This window comes from Nelumbo nucifera, chromosome 3 (genome assembly GCF_055504915.1).
Source record: "Nelumbo nucifera cultivar China Antique chromosome 3, China Antique-T2T, whole genome shotgun sequence".
NCBI classification, from domain to species: domain Eukaryota; kingdom Viridiplantae; phylum Streptophyta; class Magnoliopsida; order Proteales; family Nelumbonaceae; genus Nelumbo; species Nelumbo nucifera.
In genome coordinates this window covers 48,622,703-48,635,244 of record NC_142651.1, presented here as the reverse complement: position 1 = coordinate 48,635,244, position 12,542 = coordinate 48,622,703, and the positions used below count along the sequence as shown (strand labels likewise).

At 36.6% G+C, this 12,542-nt stretch overlaps 1 protein-coding gene across 1 annotated transcript in view; it reads right to left on the bottom strand.

Moving 5' to 3' along the window:
* Positions 1-11,226, bottom strand: part of SWP (RNA polymerase II transcription mediator) — a 40,851-nt gene extending 29,625 nt beyond the window's left edge. Inside the window, exons 1-2 of the mRNA XM_010275899.3 lie at positions 10,695-11,226; positions 3,948-5,027 (exon numbers count right to left, since the gene is read on the bottom strand). Coding sequence (XP_010274201.1) covers positions 3,948-5,027; positions 10,695-10,904 — 1,290 coding nt within the window. The 5' untranslated portion in view covers positions 10,905-11,226. The remainder of the gene's footprint in view (positions 1-3,947; positions 5,028-10,694) is intronic.
* Positions 11,227-12,542: the final 1,316 nt, after the last annotated feature.

The following is a 12,542-nucleotide window of genomic DNA, read 5'->3' as shown; positions in this document are numbered from 1 at the left end:
AAAATACCAACTGATTTACCACAATTAAAACAAGAGATACCCAATTAACCAATGATATCATTATCATCAACTCACTTGCAGTTTACAGATGATAATAAGCTTATTCTGTGATGGAGGAAACTGAGTTTTTGTGATGAATTTGAAGGAATTCATTAACAGGTTTTAAATTGTTTCTACTTTGAGAGTGAACCCTGGGAAAGAGTTTTGTAGCCGGAATCAATATGGGAGAGGTAGAAATCCAAACATTGGCAAAGATTCAGGGTTGTGAGGTTAAAGGTTGACCGTTAGAATATTTAGGTCTGCCTTTGGGAGGGAATCCAAAGGCTGATAGTTTTTGACAACCAGTGGTGGAGAGATTTGCCAAAAAACTAGCTCTCTGGGAAAGGAATTACATCTCTTTGAGATGAAGGATAACTTTAATTAAAGCCACAATGGCCGATCTACACATCTAATTCCTCTCTAGCTTTCATATTCCAGTTAGAATGGCCAGGCAACTTGAGAAACTTAAGATGAAGGACCACTTGGTGAAATGGGAACAGGTTAGAAAACCTAAGAAGCAAGGTGAGCTAGGTATTGGAACCTAATTTATAGAAACACATCTCTTTTAGGTAAATGGTTGTGGAGAGTTCCCCTTGAAAGGGATAGGCTTTCACACAAGGTTATTGCAAGCATTCATGGTGTGCAAGACAATGGCTGGGATGCAAAGGTCGCTTTTCCTTTTCCACTTCAGCTTCCCCTTGGAAAGCTATACAAGAGGTATGCCCAAATTCTTTTATTTGTTATGACATGGAGGTGGGAATGGAGTTGTCTTCTAGGAGGACCTCTGGTTGGGTGAGTCCCCCCTTAAGGTGCAATCCCCTTGGTCACCACAAACTTAAAAAGGCCATTACCAAAATATTGGTCAACTTAGGTTGCTTGGGTAGGGCTTTTGTCAAAATTTGAATGAGCCCAGCCTGATGGTCCAAACCAGAAACAGTGTAAAATATTAACTTGGGCCAACCCAAGTTGCACCACTAGTTATATGGGGTCTTGGTGGAGATGGGACTAGATACAGACCTAACCCTTGCCAATTATTTTGCCCATAAGTGGCTACTCTCAGCCAGTCACCACAAGCTTAACACTTTAAATCTAGAAAAGGAAAATTTAAAAGAAATAAGATATTTTGATTCAGCTAGCTTGCTGGTGAGATCCCTGGTTGGTTGTAGTGGAGATTTGGGATCATGTCCCAAGTTTATATCTCATGCACTCTCAAGGGCAACGTTGTCAAGGTAACATCTAGACAGGCACTCACCTAGGCATCTACGCTGTCTTAGTCGCCTTTTGGGGTTGCCTCACCCAAACGCCAAGTGACTTACATACAACCTATTCAATGTTCTATAATGTTTCTTATATATTTATATTTTGAGTATATAATATTAAGACAGGCATGACACACCATAGCATTCTTATTTATTTTTTCACAAAATAATATATTTTTATTAGTTTTTTATTTTGTTAGGGTTCTGAGTGATAGATATTCAAAGACTTCGAAAAAAAATGAGGAAGACCAACAGGCTTTGAGTGAAACAGAGTTCAAAGTCCTTGAAGAAGCAAGAAAAACCAATCAATCACAGAAGGTATTATCTTCTTCTTCTGGAGGAAAAAAAAAAAACAAGGCAACCCAATCACAGAAGGTATGCTCTTCTGTTCTGGAGCAAAAAACATGGGCTCTGCCCCTTCTCTTCTTCTCCTTTTGGAACAAAAACAGGGGCTTCACCCCTTCTTCCTTTTTTTTGATAAATAACAATAAGTTTCATTAAGATTAAAGAAGAAATATACAAACAAACAGAAGGAGGTAAGCTATCTTAACTCCCCTGCAATCAGCAAAACAAAATTACAAGATTAGAAATGATCCCAAAACAAAGAATTCCTAATCACCCCTTGCTTTGCTAACCCATCGGCAAATGAGTTAGCAGATCTCTTCACCCAACTGAATTTTATCTCAATATCTTTTGCAAGCCATTTAAATTTTTTTCCTTTCATTGCTGTAATACCACATAGCAGTCTTGTCTTCCTTTAGCCATCTTACCACCACCTCCGAGTCCCCTTCAATTTTCAGCCTCCTAATGTTCCGCTCCCTTGCTCTTTGAACTTCCTCCAACGCCACAAAAATCTCAGCCCTTAGAGAGTCAACCTCTCCAATAGGGGCCAGAGTAAATAGCTGAAACAATCCCCTCCTCATTCCTGATCACTCACCCAACACATGACAAACCTGGTTTCCCAAAGCTGCTGCCTTCTTCTTCTTCCTTTTCTGGAACTAAAATAGAGGCTCCATCGCTTCTACATCATTTTTTCGGAGGTTTTGTTGTCATGTTTTCTTTTTTTCTAAGACAATAACAGGAGCTCTGTCCCTTCTTTTACTTCTGTTCCTACAACAAAAACAGGGGCTCAGCCCCTCACTGTCCCGACCGTTTCTGAGACATTAAGCAACGCCTAGGCAGGCGTCCAGGCAACTAAGAGGCTAAGCACTGCCCCTGTCACCTAGGTTCACCTAGGCACCTTGAAAACTATGCTCCCAGGTGGAGTACACTTAAATCAGGTTTATGTTGCAGTGGGTATCAGATTTGTATAACTGAAAACTTCTAGAAGTCTAAGTAAATCTTATTTCTTTTTTTATATATATCTAGATAGATTACTAAGTGGTAATTTCAAGCAGCAATTTCCATTCCATGATTGAAAATTTGTTAGATTGCATAATGTGCAATTTACATATGCATCATTTCCAAAAGTAATACCTAAAGAACCAACATCCAGCTGTGGATACAAAAGCTGTGAATGAGCAGAAGGGACAGCACCAATATCTTTGACCAAATCCAGGTAATAGAACATTGAACCTGATTATTTCAAAGTGCTATGTGATCTAGTCATCTAGTTCACTTGGTTGAGTTTCTATTTCAATCTTAGATGGCCGTACAAAACCAATCAAAAAGACAAAGTGTCATTCATAACCAATCAATCTCACTTGGTTGAGTTTCTAACCAGGCAAAGTGTCGTTCATGACCAATCAAAAAGACAGTAAAGATAAAGTTATTACAACATAGAAGCTAATAGATTGTAGAATTAGAGTGGTATATAAAAATCGAGAGGCCTAATAAAGAACAAAATTGCGCCATGCATAGTAGTCAGGGAGACAACTAGGCCATCATCAAGACTGCCCCAGACTCCTATAACCTATGGCAGTGCTCAAGGTGGGGCAATAAACCAAAGTCAATTAAAAAACATCAACCACGGACAAACAGGCACCTATGGCCAAATAGATTGCCTAATATCTTGCCACATCTGCACATGTTATTATATTGCAACTTAAGATAAATCACTTAGATTATATACATTATAAATATTTTTTGAGAACTATATTGTAAAGTATTTCATTAAATCAAAAAGCCAACAAATACCCCTGTACAATCAAAAATCCAACAATGTAAAGTATTTCATTACAAGCACATGTATCATTAAATTGTCTCCTAAGCTTGTATTTTGAGATAAAAGGGATAAAGTCTAGAGAATCAGTTTCATATCACCTTGCCACTATCTAGCCCATGCCTCACATTTGAAGGCCAAAAACCTTAAGACATCATCAAGCAACCATGACTACATTGGCACTAATGCAGGGCCCAGAAAATCTTGCCCAATGAAAAAGGCCAAACCAAGCAGCCACTGCAATCATCCAGCATATAACATTCTTTTTATTTGTTTAGTAGCATGGAGAATGGCATAGAGCGAATAAATTGAATGGTTAGTTTCATCCATTTGAATTGATTTTTGCAAACAGAGATCACACAGTTGGTATGACTCCACAAGTTTATATTAGGTATATGGTTATTGTCAATCTGTCATGAGGTGTACACCTTAAAAATAGGGCATTCCCATAAAGAAAGTGATTGCTGATCGTTCATTCCTTTACCAACCTTTTTAAGGTCTGCATCAGATTCATCTGAGTAGCAATGAAGAACAACATCACCTGCAGCCTGACAGATGTGACCATTTCTGCTCAGCTCCTTATGGATTTCAAGCAAACGGGTATACCTATTGCAACAAATAGCTCTTAACAACAATTTCTCAACATCAATGCAACTTTGATCAAGGGATAACTTTGCCTCCTTGCCAGTTAGTGGGTCTATAACAAAAGTGTTATGGAGACACTTTATCTGCAGATCCTGTACAGGTTCAATTTTTATAAATGGGCATGACCCTGAATCAGAACCCCCAGTATTTTTGTCAATATCCAACCAGTATACAATTTTCACTCCAGGTGTTTTTAGGCCAGCTGAATCAGCTTCTCCATCCTGAGTCATCTGCATAGAACCACCACTCCCTCCCTGTCCTGTGCTGCCATCAGATATAAGCTCAAAACGTATTGCCTCTTTCCATCTTCCTTGACGCATTGCTTGTACTTGCCTTATAACAGTGTCCATGATAAGTGCAACACAAAGTTCATGAAGTATGGAGTACAAAATCATAAATGGGTTTTCCGCTACAGACATTCGGCGTTCTAGATCATCCCCAAGGGCATGCCTTCGTGATTCTTCAAGCTTCACAGGCCCATTTCTCTCCCCCACAAGCAGTTCTAAATGTAAGATTCTCCATAGTGATAAATGTCCCCGATAACCAAGAGTAAGGAGAACTTTAAATTCCCCATTTACACGAAGAAGTGCAGTGCCATCAGTAACTTTGATTTCAGAAACTTCTTTGAGAAGTGTAACTTCAAGCAGTTTTGATCGTACAAGTGTGTCTAACTTCTTTAAAGCTGGTTGTTGCTGATCCTCAGTTAATGTGCTCTGAATCCCCATGTCTTCTACGCATTTTGGTAGACGTTGATAATTTCCTGTAAGGAGAACTTCAATAGCAGAAGGAACATCATAAATAGGAGCACGAGCTTGCTGCAGTCCCTCATGCATGAAAAATAAGGAATCTGCAGCTTGGGTAAAACATGTATCATGGCTTGACAATGTAGAAGCAAGCTGTTGACAGTATTGAACCAATGGAACCTGCAAATGATCAGTTACCCAAAGTCAATACAATTAAAATTTTGTAAAAGAGGTAAACATTCACTTATTTAGTAAGAAATGCTAGCCCAAAAACCAAATAAAACCTGTGTGAGGATAAATGCCCTTATTGAGACTAAAACTTAAACCTATATTCCTTATCATAAAATTAATTGTATATTCTGATAACCAGTAAAACAATCATGAAATAGAATCCTCAATCTAGAACAAAACACTATAAAATAGATTGAAAAACACTGAGAAATTAATCTTAGATAAGACTGTTAATGTGTTAGTCTGGACCACATGAAGGTAGACCCAGACACCCAGCATTTCTTTTTTACCAGCAAGAAGAATTTTATTGAAAATAACTAGAATGTCATATCAAGGTGATATCATTCTCCACCCCAACCAAACAAAGCTTACAATTCTGCACAAAACATTTTTTGTCTGATAACAGTATTTTAAAAGCGCAAGGGCCAATTTGCGCCTGAGGCGCAAGGCGAGGTGTGCGCCTTTTTAAGAAAGGCGCAAAATTACAAAAAAAAAAAAAACTAAAAATCAAAAAAACAGTCAAAAAATTCAAAAAATATTAAACATAATGTTAACAAAAAATATAAACTTAAGTTTTAAAATAAATGTTTTAAAAAACCTATTATCAAAAATTAAAATACATAAATATAACATGTAAAGCATATTCAAATGAAAATTTAAAAATAAAAGTAAGCATATAAAGCATTTTCAAGCATGTAAAACCCACAATCTCTTTTTTTCCTTAATTGCATTGCTTCAAGTAGCTAATATGATATAAAACATATTGCATTCTTGATTCTATGAGTCGCCTTTGTACCACGCCCCTCGAAGCAAGCCCGAACAAGTCTATGTTAGGGTCTGAAATTCTTATTTCTCACATAAAAAATTAATGATTTTATAACTTTCATTGACTTTTAAGAAGATATTTTATTGCAATGAATGAATGATATAGAACAAGTCTATGTTAGGGTCTGATAGTCCCGTGTTTAGCTAGAGTATCTGCCATCCTATTTGTGGTTCTTCTCACCCATTTAAAAGTAACAGTCCCTTGTTATGTTTTCAATCTCCTGAAAGGTGTGTCTATAGATCCATGGGATTTGGGTATAACTTCTTGTCCAGGATATGACCACCAGAGAATCCCCTTCCACCTCCAATTGCTGGAACCCAAACTGCTTTGCAAACTTTAATCCATCGTAAGGCCAGCATTTCTGCTGTCAATGAATCACCATGCTCAACAGCAAGGACAGAGCTACATATACATGTATGCAGTCAAATTGACCCCAATGAAGTTTTAAAAAAATGGTAATTATAGGTATTATTTTGAGCCATTTTTCCATATTGACCTCACACTCTCCAATAGAATTGAATGAAAATTTAAAGCAGTGGGGACAATTTAATAACTTAAATATTAAATAGTAGGTTAGCCTATTAAGATACAAGAAACATGGGCTTTAACTGTTGGATAAAAAATAGAAAATAATAACTTAAATATTGAATAGTAGGTTAGCCTATTAGGACAAGAAACATGGACTTTAACTGTTGGATAAAAAAAATAGAAAAGACAAAAATCCCTTGGGTTTTAATTTTAGATTAAAAACAAAAATAAAAGAAAAGGCTTCAAGAGAAAACTACCATTCCAATTGAATAGTCCTCTCATGTATCCTATACATATGAATTTCTAATGTAATTTTTTTTATTTTTTGATGCAAGACAAGACTTGTCATGAAGTTAAACTCAAGAACTCACCTACCACATTAATTTAATTACAATCATCACGTGTATAAAATTGAGAAAGATAAAGTATGATTTCACTAGTTTTCTTACTTAAAATTGTAAAGTTCTTTTAATAATTTTATATGTTTTCAACTTTTCCTTCTGGAATTATATTTTATAGGTTTATTATGTACTTGCATCTAGATTTTTTGTTTTAAGAAATACAATCGCTGAGAGGATAATGGTAAAGGTAACACATTGGGTGAAGACAACAAAACTGTTTTCTGACTTTTCTTTTGATGATATCCTCAGACACTGGGAGAGATTACATCATCTTCTTCAACTAAGGAAAAAGTAGTGTGGAAGTGGGAACCTCCAGAGGATAATTTCTTTAGGTGATGAGGAGACGTGAAGTTCTTGTATTCTGGACCTATAGGTGATGAGGACTCCACTGTTGCAGAACTGAATGCAGCCATATTTGGGGTCCAAAAATCGTAGGAAATAGGGATTAGAAAGTTGGTGATTGAAGGAGACTCGAAGATGATTTCAAGTTGGCTGAAACAAAACAGCAAGGCTCCTTGGTATTTCAGAAACGAGATAAAAAATTCAAAAGACGCGATGGTGGCTCTGCAGTGGGTTCCTAGATAAGCAAACAATTTAGCTGATCATTTAGCTAAGAAGGGGTTAATAGAAGGATTTGCTTTTGGGCTCAATTGTAATTATAAGGATTGTTTTTGTTGTCATCTTAAGATATTCCTGGGGCAGCCAAGGCTACTCAATCTTGTAATATTTTCATATGTTTTAATAAAAGTTGTTCATGTGTTTCTGATCAAAAAAACAAAGATATACAATTGTCGAGGACAATTGTAAAATGACATTTGTTATTTTACAATTGCCTTTAATCAGGATTGCTAGATCCTGATTAGAGTGTTTAGAGAATTCCACAGCGGTAGCACGAGTAAGCAATTGAAGGGTTCCAAATATGGTCAGTTAGAGCATATATCTCAAGTTTTTTCCAAGCTTAGGGGTGAGTTCATTAAAGAAGTTTAATAATGTTTAGAAAGTAAAAAAACAATGCTAAGGAAGTAAGCCACAGTGATAAATAGAAGCTTTTGCTCAACAAATTTTTTGATAAGAGAGAGAAAGTTCTTGAAATGATAGGGTTGAGATAGATGAAAATCATGAAATAGATTATGCCTATTAAGGCCAGTTGAGTTTAAATATGGATAGTAGCATTATTCATTGTTCATAGGAGTGTCTTAAGGCTTTGTTTTCTATTTGTAATGTTGAACAACTTTTTATTAATTGAGTAAATAAAGATGTATAATGTACAAAACAACCAAAGAAAACCAAATTTAGGCTGGTTTGTAGCTACCTAACCTGGTCTGTTACATATTACGTTATGTTTGGCCCCAAAAGAACTCATCCACGTTGGCACTTTATTTGGTCATTGCATCAGACAAGACATTTGCTGACCTCTAGACCCAAGTATCTTAGCTCCTTGTCAAATATCATAGCTCCTTCATATCCTAGTTCCTTGCAGGTCCCTTTTTTTATCAATAACGGAAATTTCATTCAATGATTAAGGAAAATGATACAACAGAGGGGAGCTAAAGTGTCTTAACTCCCCACAACCGTCCATGTATACCCAAAATACAAAATCAGTTACAACTGGGCCCAAAAAAACAGAATTCCTATTCACCCCTTGCCTAGCTAAGCCATCTGCAAAATATCTTAGCTCATTCATAATGTCTCTACACTGCAAAAGCTCTTGCTTGTTGTGTTACATCGAGCAAATACTACCTTTGAGTCCCCTTCCACCCCTATATGCCTATAGTTTAGTGATCTTCCAATAGTACCACTAGCAGCTCAGCTCTTATAAAATCCCCAATGCCCATCAGTCCTGAGTAGATAGCCAGCATGGTACCATATCCAACCATAAATAGTCTTCCTATGCATAATGGTCCCAAGTTGCCCATACTACATATGGTAAATCAATGACTAGTTGTTTTTGCCTACATACTCAATGCAATGACTGGTCAATGCCCAGGCGCTGAATATTCAATAAAAAAAAGATCACAAAAAAGTTAATATAGACCACAATAGTACAACTTTGCAGTAAAAGATTGTATTGAGAAGTTAGTATCTGGTTTTTGTTTTGCAAAGAAAGAAAAGGGCCAGGCTTTGTTTTGGCCTACCTACTCGATGCAATGACTGGTCAATGCCTAAGCACTGAATATTCCAAGGACCTTCAAACAAGTGATAAGAAAAGTGGAAAAGGTTGCAAGGGAAGTAGAGGCTGAATTCAAATGGGTTAGAAGGAGTGCAAATGGGTTAGCTGATTATCTTGCTAAACAAGGGGCTTTAAGGCAACAATGTAAAGTGGGACAGAAATCTGTAATAGTATGGGAGCTTTAATCCCATACACAAAGCTGTAAAACCTTATTGTAATCCTAATTTCAAATAAAATTCTCTTTTGCTGATCAAAAAAAAATATCCAATTAAAAAAAGATTATAAACAAGTTAACATAGACTACAATAGTACAATTGTGCAATAAAAGATTCTATTCAAAAGTTAGTTTACAATTTTTGTTTTGCAAACCAAGAAAAGGCTACGCTGTATAGGCTAGGATAGGGTGTAGTCATTGCATTAATTGTTTTGCAAACCAATACACCATTAATTGATGATTAGTCAAAGCTTTGGCAACACTATGGTTTAGAATCCACTATGGTAGATTGTAGGGTGTGACTGGGATTAAGAAAGAATGCTGCAGCTTTTGGAAGTGCAGGGAAATTTTGAAGAGTTGAAGAATACTGCAATGCTTACTCTGGATAGAAAAAGGATTTATGCATGCATTCCTCAAAGATAGGAATTTTGGTTATTGAGTGCCAATCCTTTTTTTTTCGTTGTTTTGTAATTTTGGGAGCTAATGTAGTAATGGGATATCTTTCTTTTGTGGGTTTTGATTGTATGGGATTTTGCAGGGAGGGATGATTGATTACGAAGTGTGTGTATATATAATCAAACCAAAAAAAAAAAAAATAAACTGATGTTCAGTTTTTCATTTTTAATGGAAAAATGCTCACCTCTACAAAGGAGGTGAATGAGATAGCAGACACTCTAGCTAAAAATACTGCACATAGAGATGTCTATCAAGGAGTTTACCTTCCCATCATTTAACAGTCTAATTCCATACAAATTACAATTACTACTTTAATAATAACAATAAGAACAACAACAACAGATAAAGAACAAGAAAAAATGTCGACCATCTTTTCCCTTTTCATTGCTCGTGATCAGAATAGTAGATTATAACATTGGAATGAGCGAGATACAGTATGAGATCCAATTTCGTATGGTGCAAAAATTCCTGTGAGAACACCCCTTGACCATTGAAATTTTGAATCAATAACCATTAAAATCAACGAGTTTTCAAACCTCAAAGGCTTATTTTGCCTTAATCTTGCCTAGACCCGCTTCATCCCATCAATTCATCAGCAACTTATATTACAAATTAGATTACTGCAAAAGAACTTGTAATTCAGCTAGACCTAGACAAACAATGCTCTAAAGAACGAGGACATAAAACTCACGGCATAAGTTAACAAAGTAAAACACCTTTACAACTTCAGTTTCCGTTGCAAGACCAAGTCCAGGTGAAAAAAACGGAGGTGACCATATCTCCACAACTTCGATAAAGAATACTCACTTATCACGGAAATGACACTCTTAGCAACTCTCGCAGCTCTAACGACCTTACTACCAAACAAGCAATCAAACAAAATCCAGGTTTTGATTCATGTCTAACATTCAGCTCCGGAAACTCGAATTCATGAATCGCGAAGAACCACCAAAAAATCGCGAGCCACCTATAATATCATTCGGAGTAAACGAAAAACAATAAAAGAAAGGCCAGAACTAACCTGTTGGCACCACTTGGCTAGAACATTGAGTCGGAGCATTCGCTGACGAGTCTTGACTATGTACTTCAAGAGGCTGATCTTCTTTTCGGAGTCGGACTGCTCGGAAGATTTCGATTTCTCCACCAAGTCCTTGAGCGAGAGAAAGGATTCCTCGGCCGCTCGGCGCACCAGCGTCGAGAATTCGACCGTCTGTTGCCCTAATTCCGCCATTCCTCGTTTCCTTCTCGCCGGGGTGAGATCTACGCAGCAATGTTCATGGAAGAATCTAGGGTTTGGTAACAGAGATCACCAGAGACTTCCAAGCTTCGGTTCCAATTCGAGCTTCGAGAAGGTATCCAGAAGAACAATTTGCTCATCCTCCTCTTTCCATTCGCGGGTTCCTTCAATAGGAGGACGATTAAAAAGCATGAGAAATGCGGAATAACCACTTTTGGGGTGGTGCGACTTTAGAGAGAGAGAGACAGCAAGTGGAGAGAGAGAAATAAAAACCCTACATTTGGACCTCGGCTTCAATTAGTCTATTCCTCCTTGTTCCGCTATAATCGAACCTTGTTAAACTACACCCTGTGAGTAATGCGCACCATACTCGGAACCTTCCGCATACTGCAGTGCAGTGCAGAGCCACTGCAGTTGGGTGACGTGGAAACAGATACCGTGTATGACTCTGAATCCTCTAATGAAGTGGATGATATTATGCGTATAACGATATTCCACGCCAGCCTAACGCGTGGGAAATATATGAATAAAACTGACGTGGTGCATCCTGATTGGTTCACTATTACGAATAAAACTGTAACTATTCAAACGAAGCTTGGCGTGAAAGTTTTGTTAGCCTGTTAGGATTTAATTTCCTTGGTGGACGTGGGATTTGCTACCATGCGCCCATTGCGGGATAAGCCATTCTAGATTCTGATTTTAATTTTGATTTTGATTTGTGTGTTTACAATTTTTTTTTCCTCACTGGATTGTGTGCTTACATTATCCACACGATGGTTCAAGCGAGCTTGGATGGGTCAACTGGTTAGGTTGGATTCATGAGCGTTTACAATTTTTGGCTCAGTTTGGAAGGAATACAATTATACAAATACAAATATGTACTGTGTAAAATACATATAAAATATAAGGTTTTATATTCTACAAATTTGCATTTGTCCTCCTTCCAAACTGGGCCATAGGAAATTTTTGGTTTTTTTTTTTTGTGGGGGAGACTGTACTTTGTTTTTCCGTGAATGGGGGTGGGTAAGTTAATTAATTAATCCTATATCAAAAATAAAATCACGTTCATGTTTAAGTATTAATGGATTCTACGGAAAAGAACAATTTGGAGCGACTCATTTACCTCTCTAAGGCTTGGATAGATAAATAACTTTTATATATTATTAACACATGATTCAATAATATTATTCATTTAATAATGACCATTTTATATGGATATATTTTAGAAAACATTTGTCAATAAATGACTTATTGAATTTTTGGGGAAGGAACTGCAACTATGTTTTCAAACCCACCCAGTGATCAAGTGCTCTCTCTCTCTCTCTAAGTTAGTTTTTGGTCATAGGTCACCAATTCAACCATTCAATTTAAATGGGAAGACTATTAAATTTTTTTTATAATATATGTTACTAGTATTAGAATATGAGTTATGCTTGAGACAATTGTTCACTTCATATAATATATAGCTATGGTATTCATGTAAACAAGGCTCACTTTGGGAAGAGTACAAATATAAATATTAAGTTTAAAATTACCATATGCCAGGTTTTGAAGTGAGCATATTTGTGCATGCACTCTTTCCACATTGAACATAAAGTTCGGTTTGGAAAGAATAAAAATACAAATATGTTC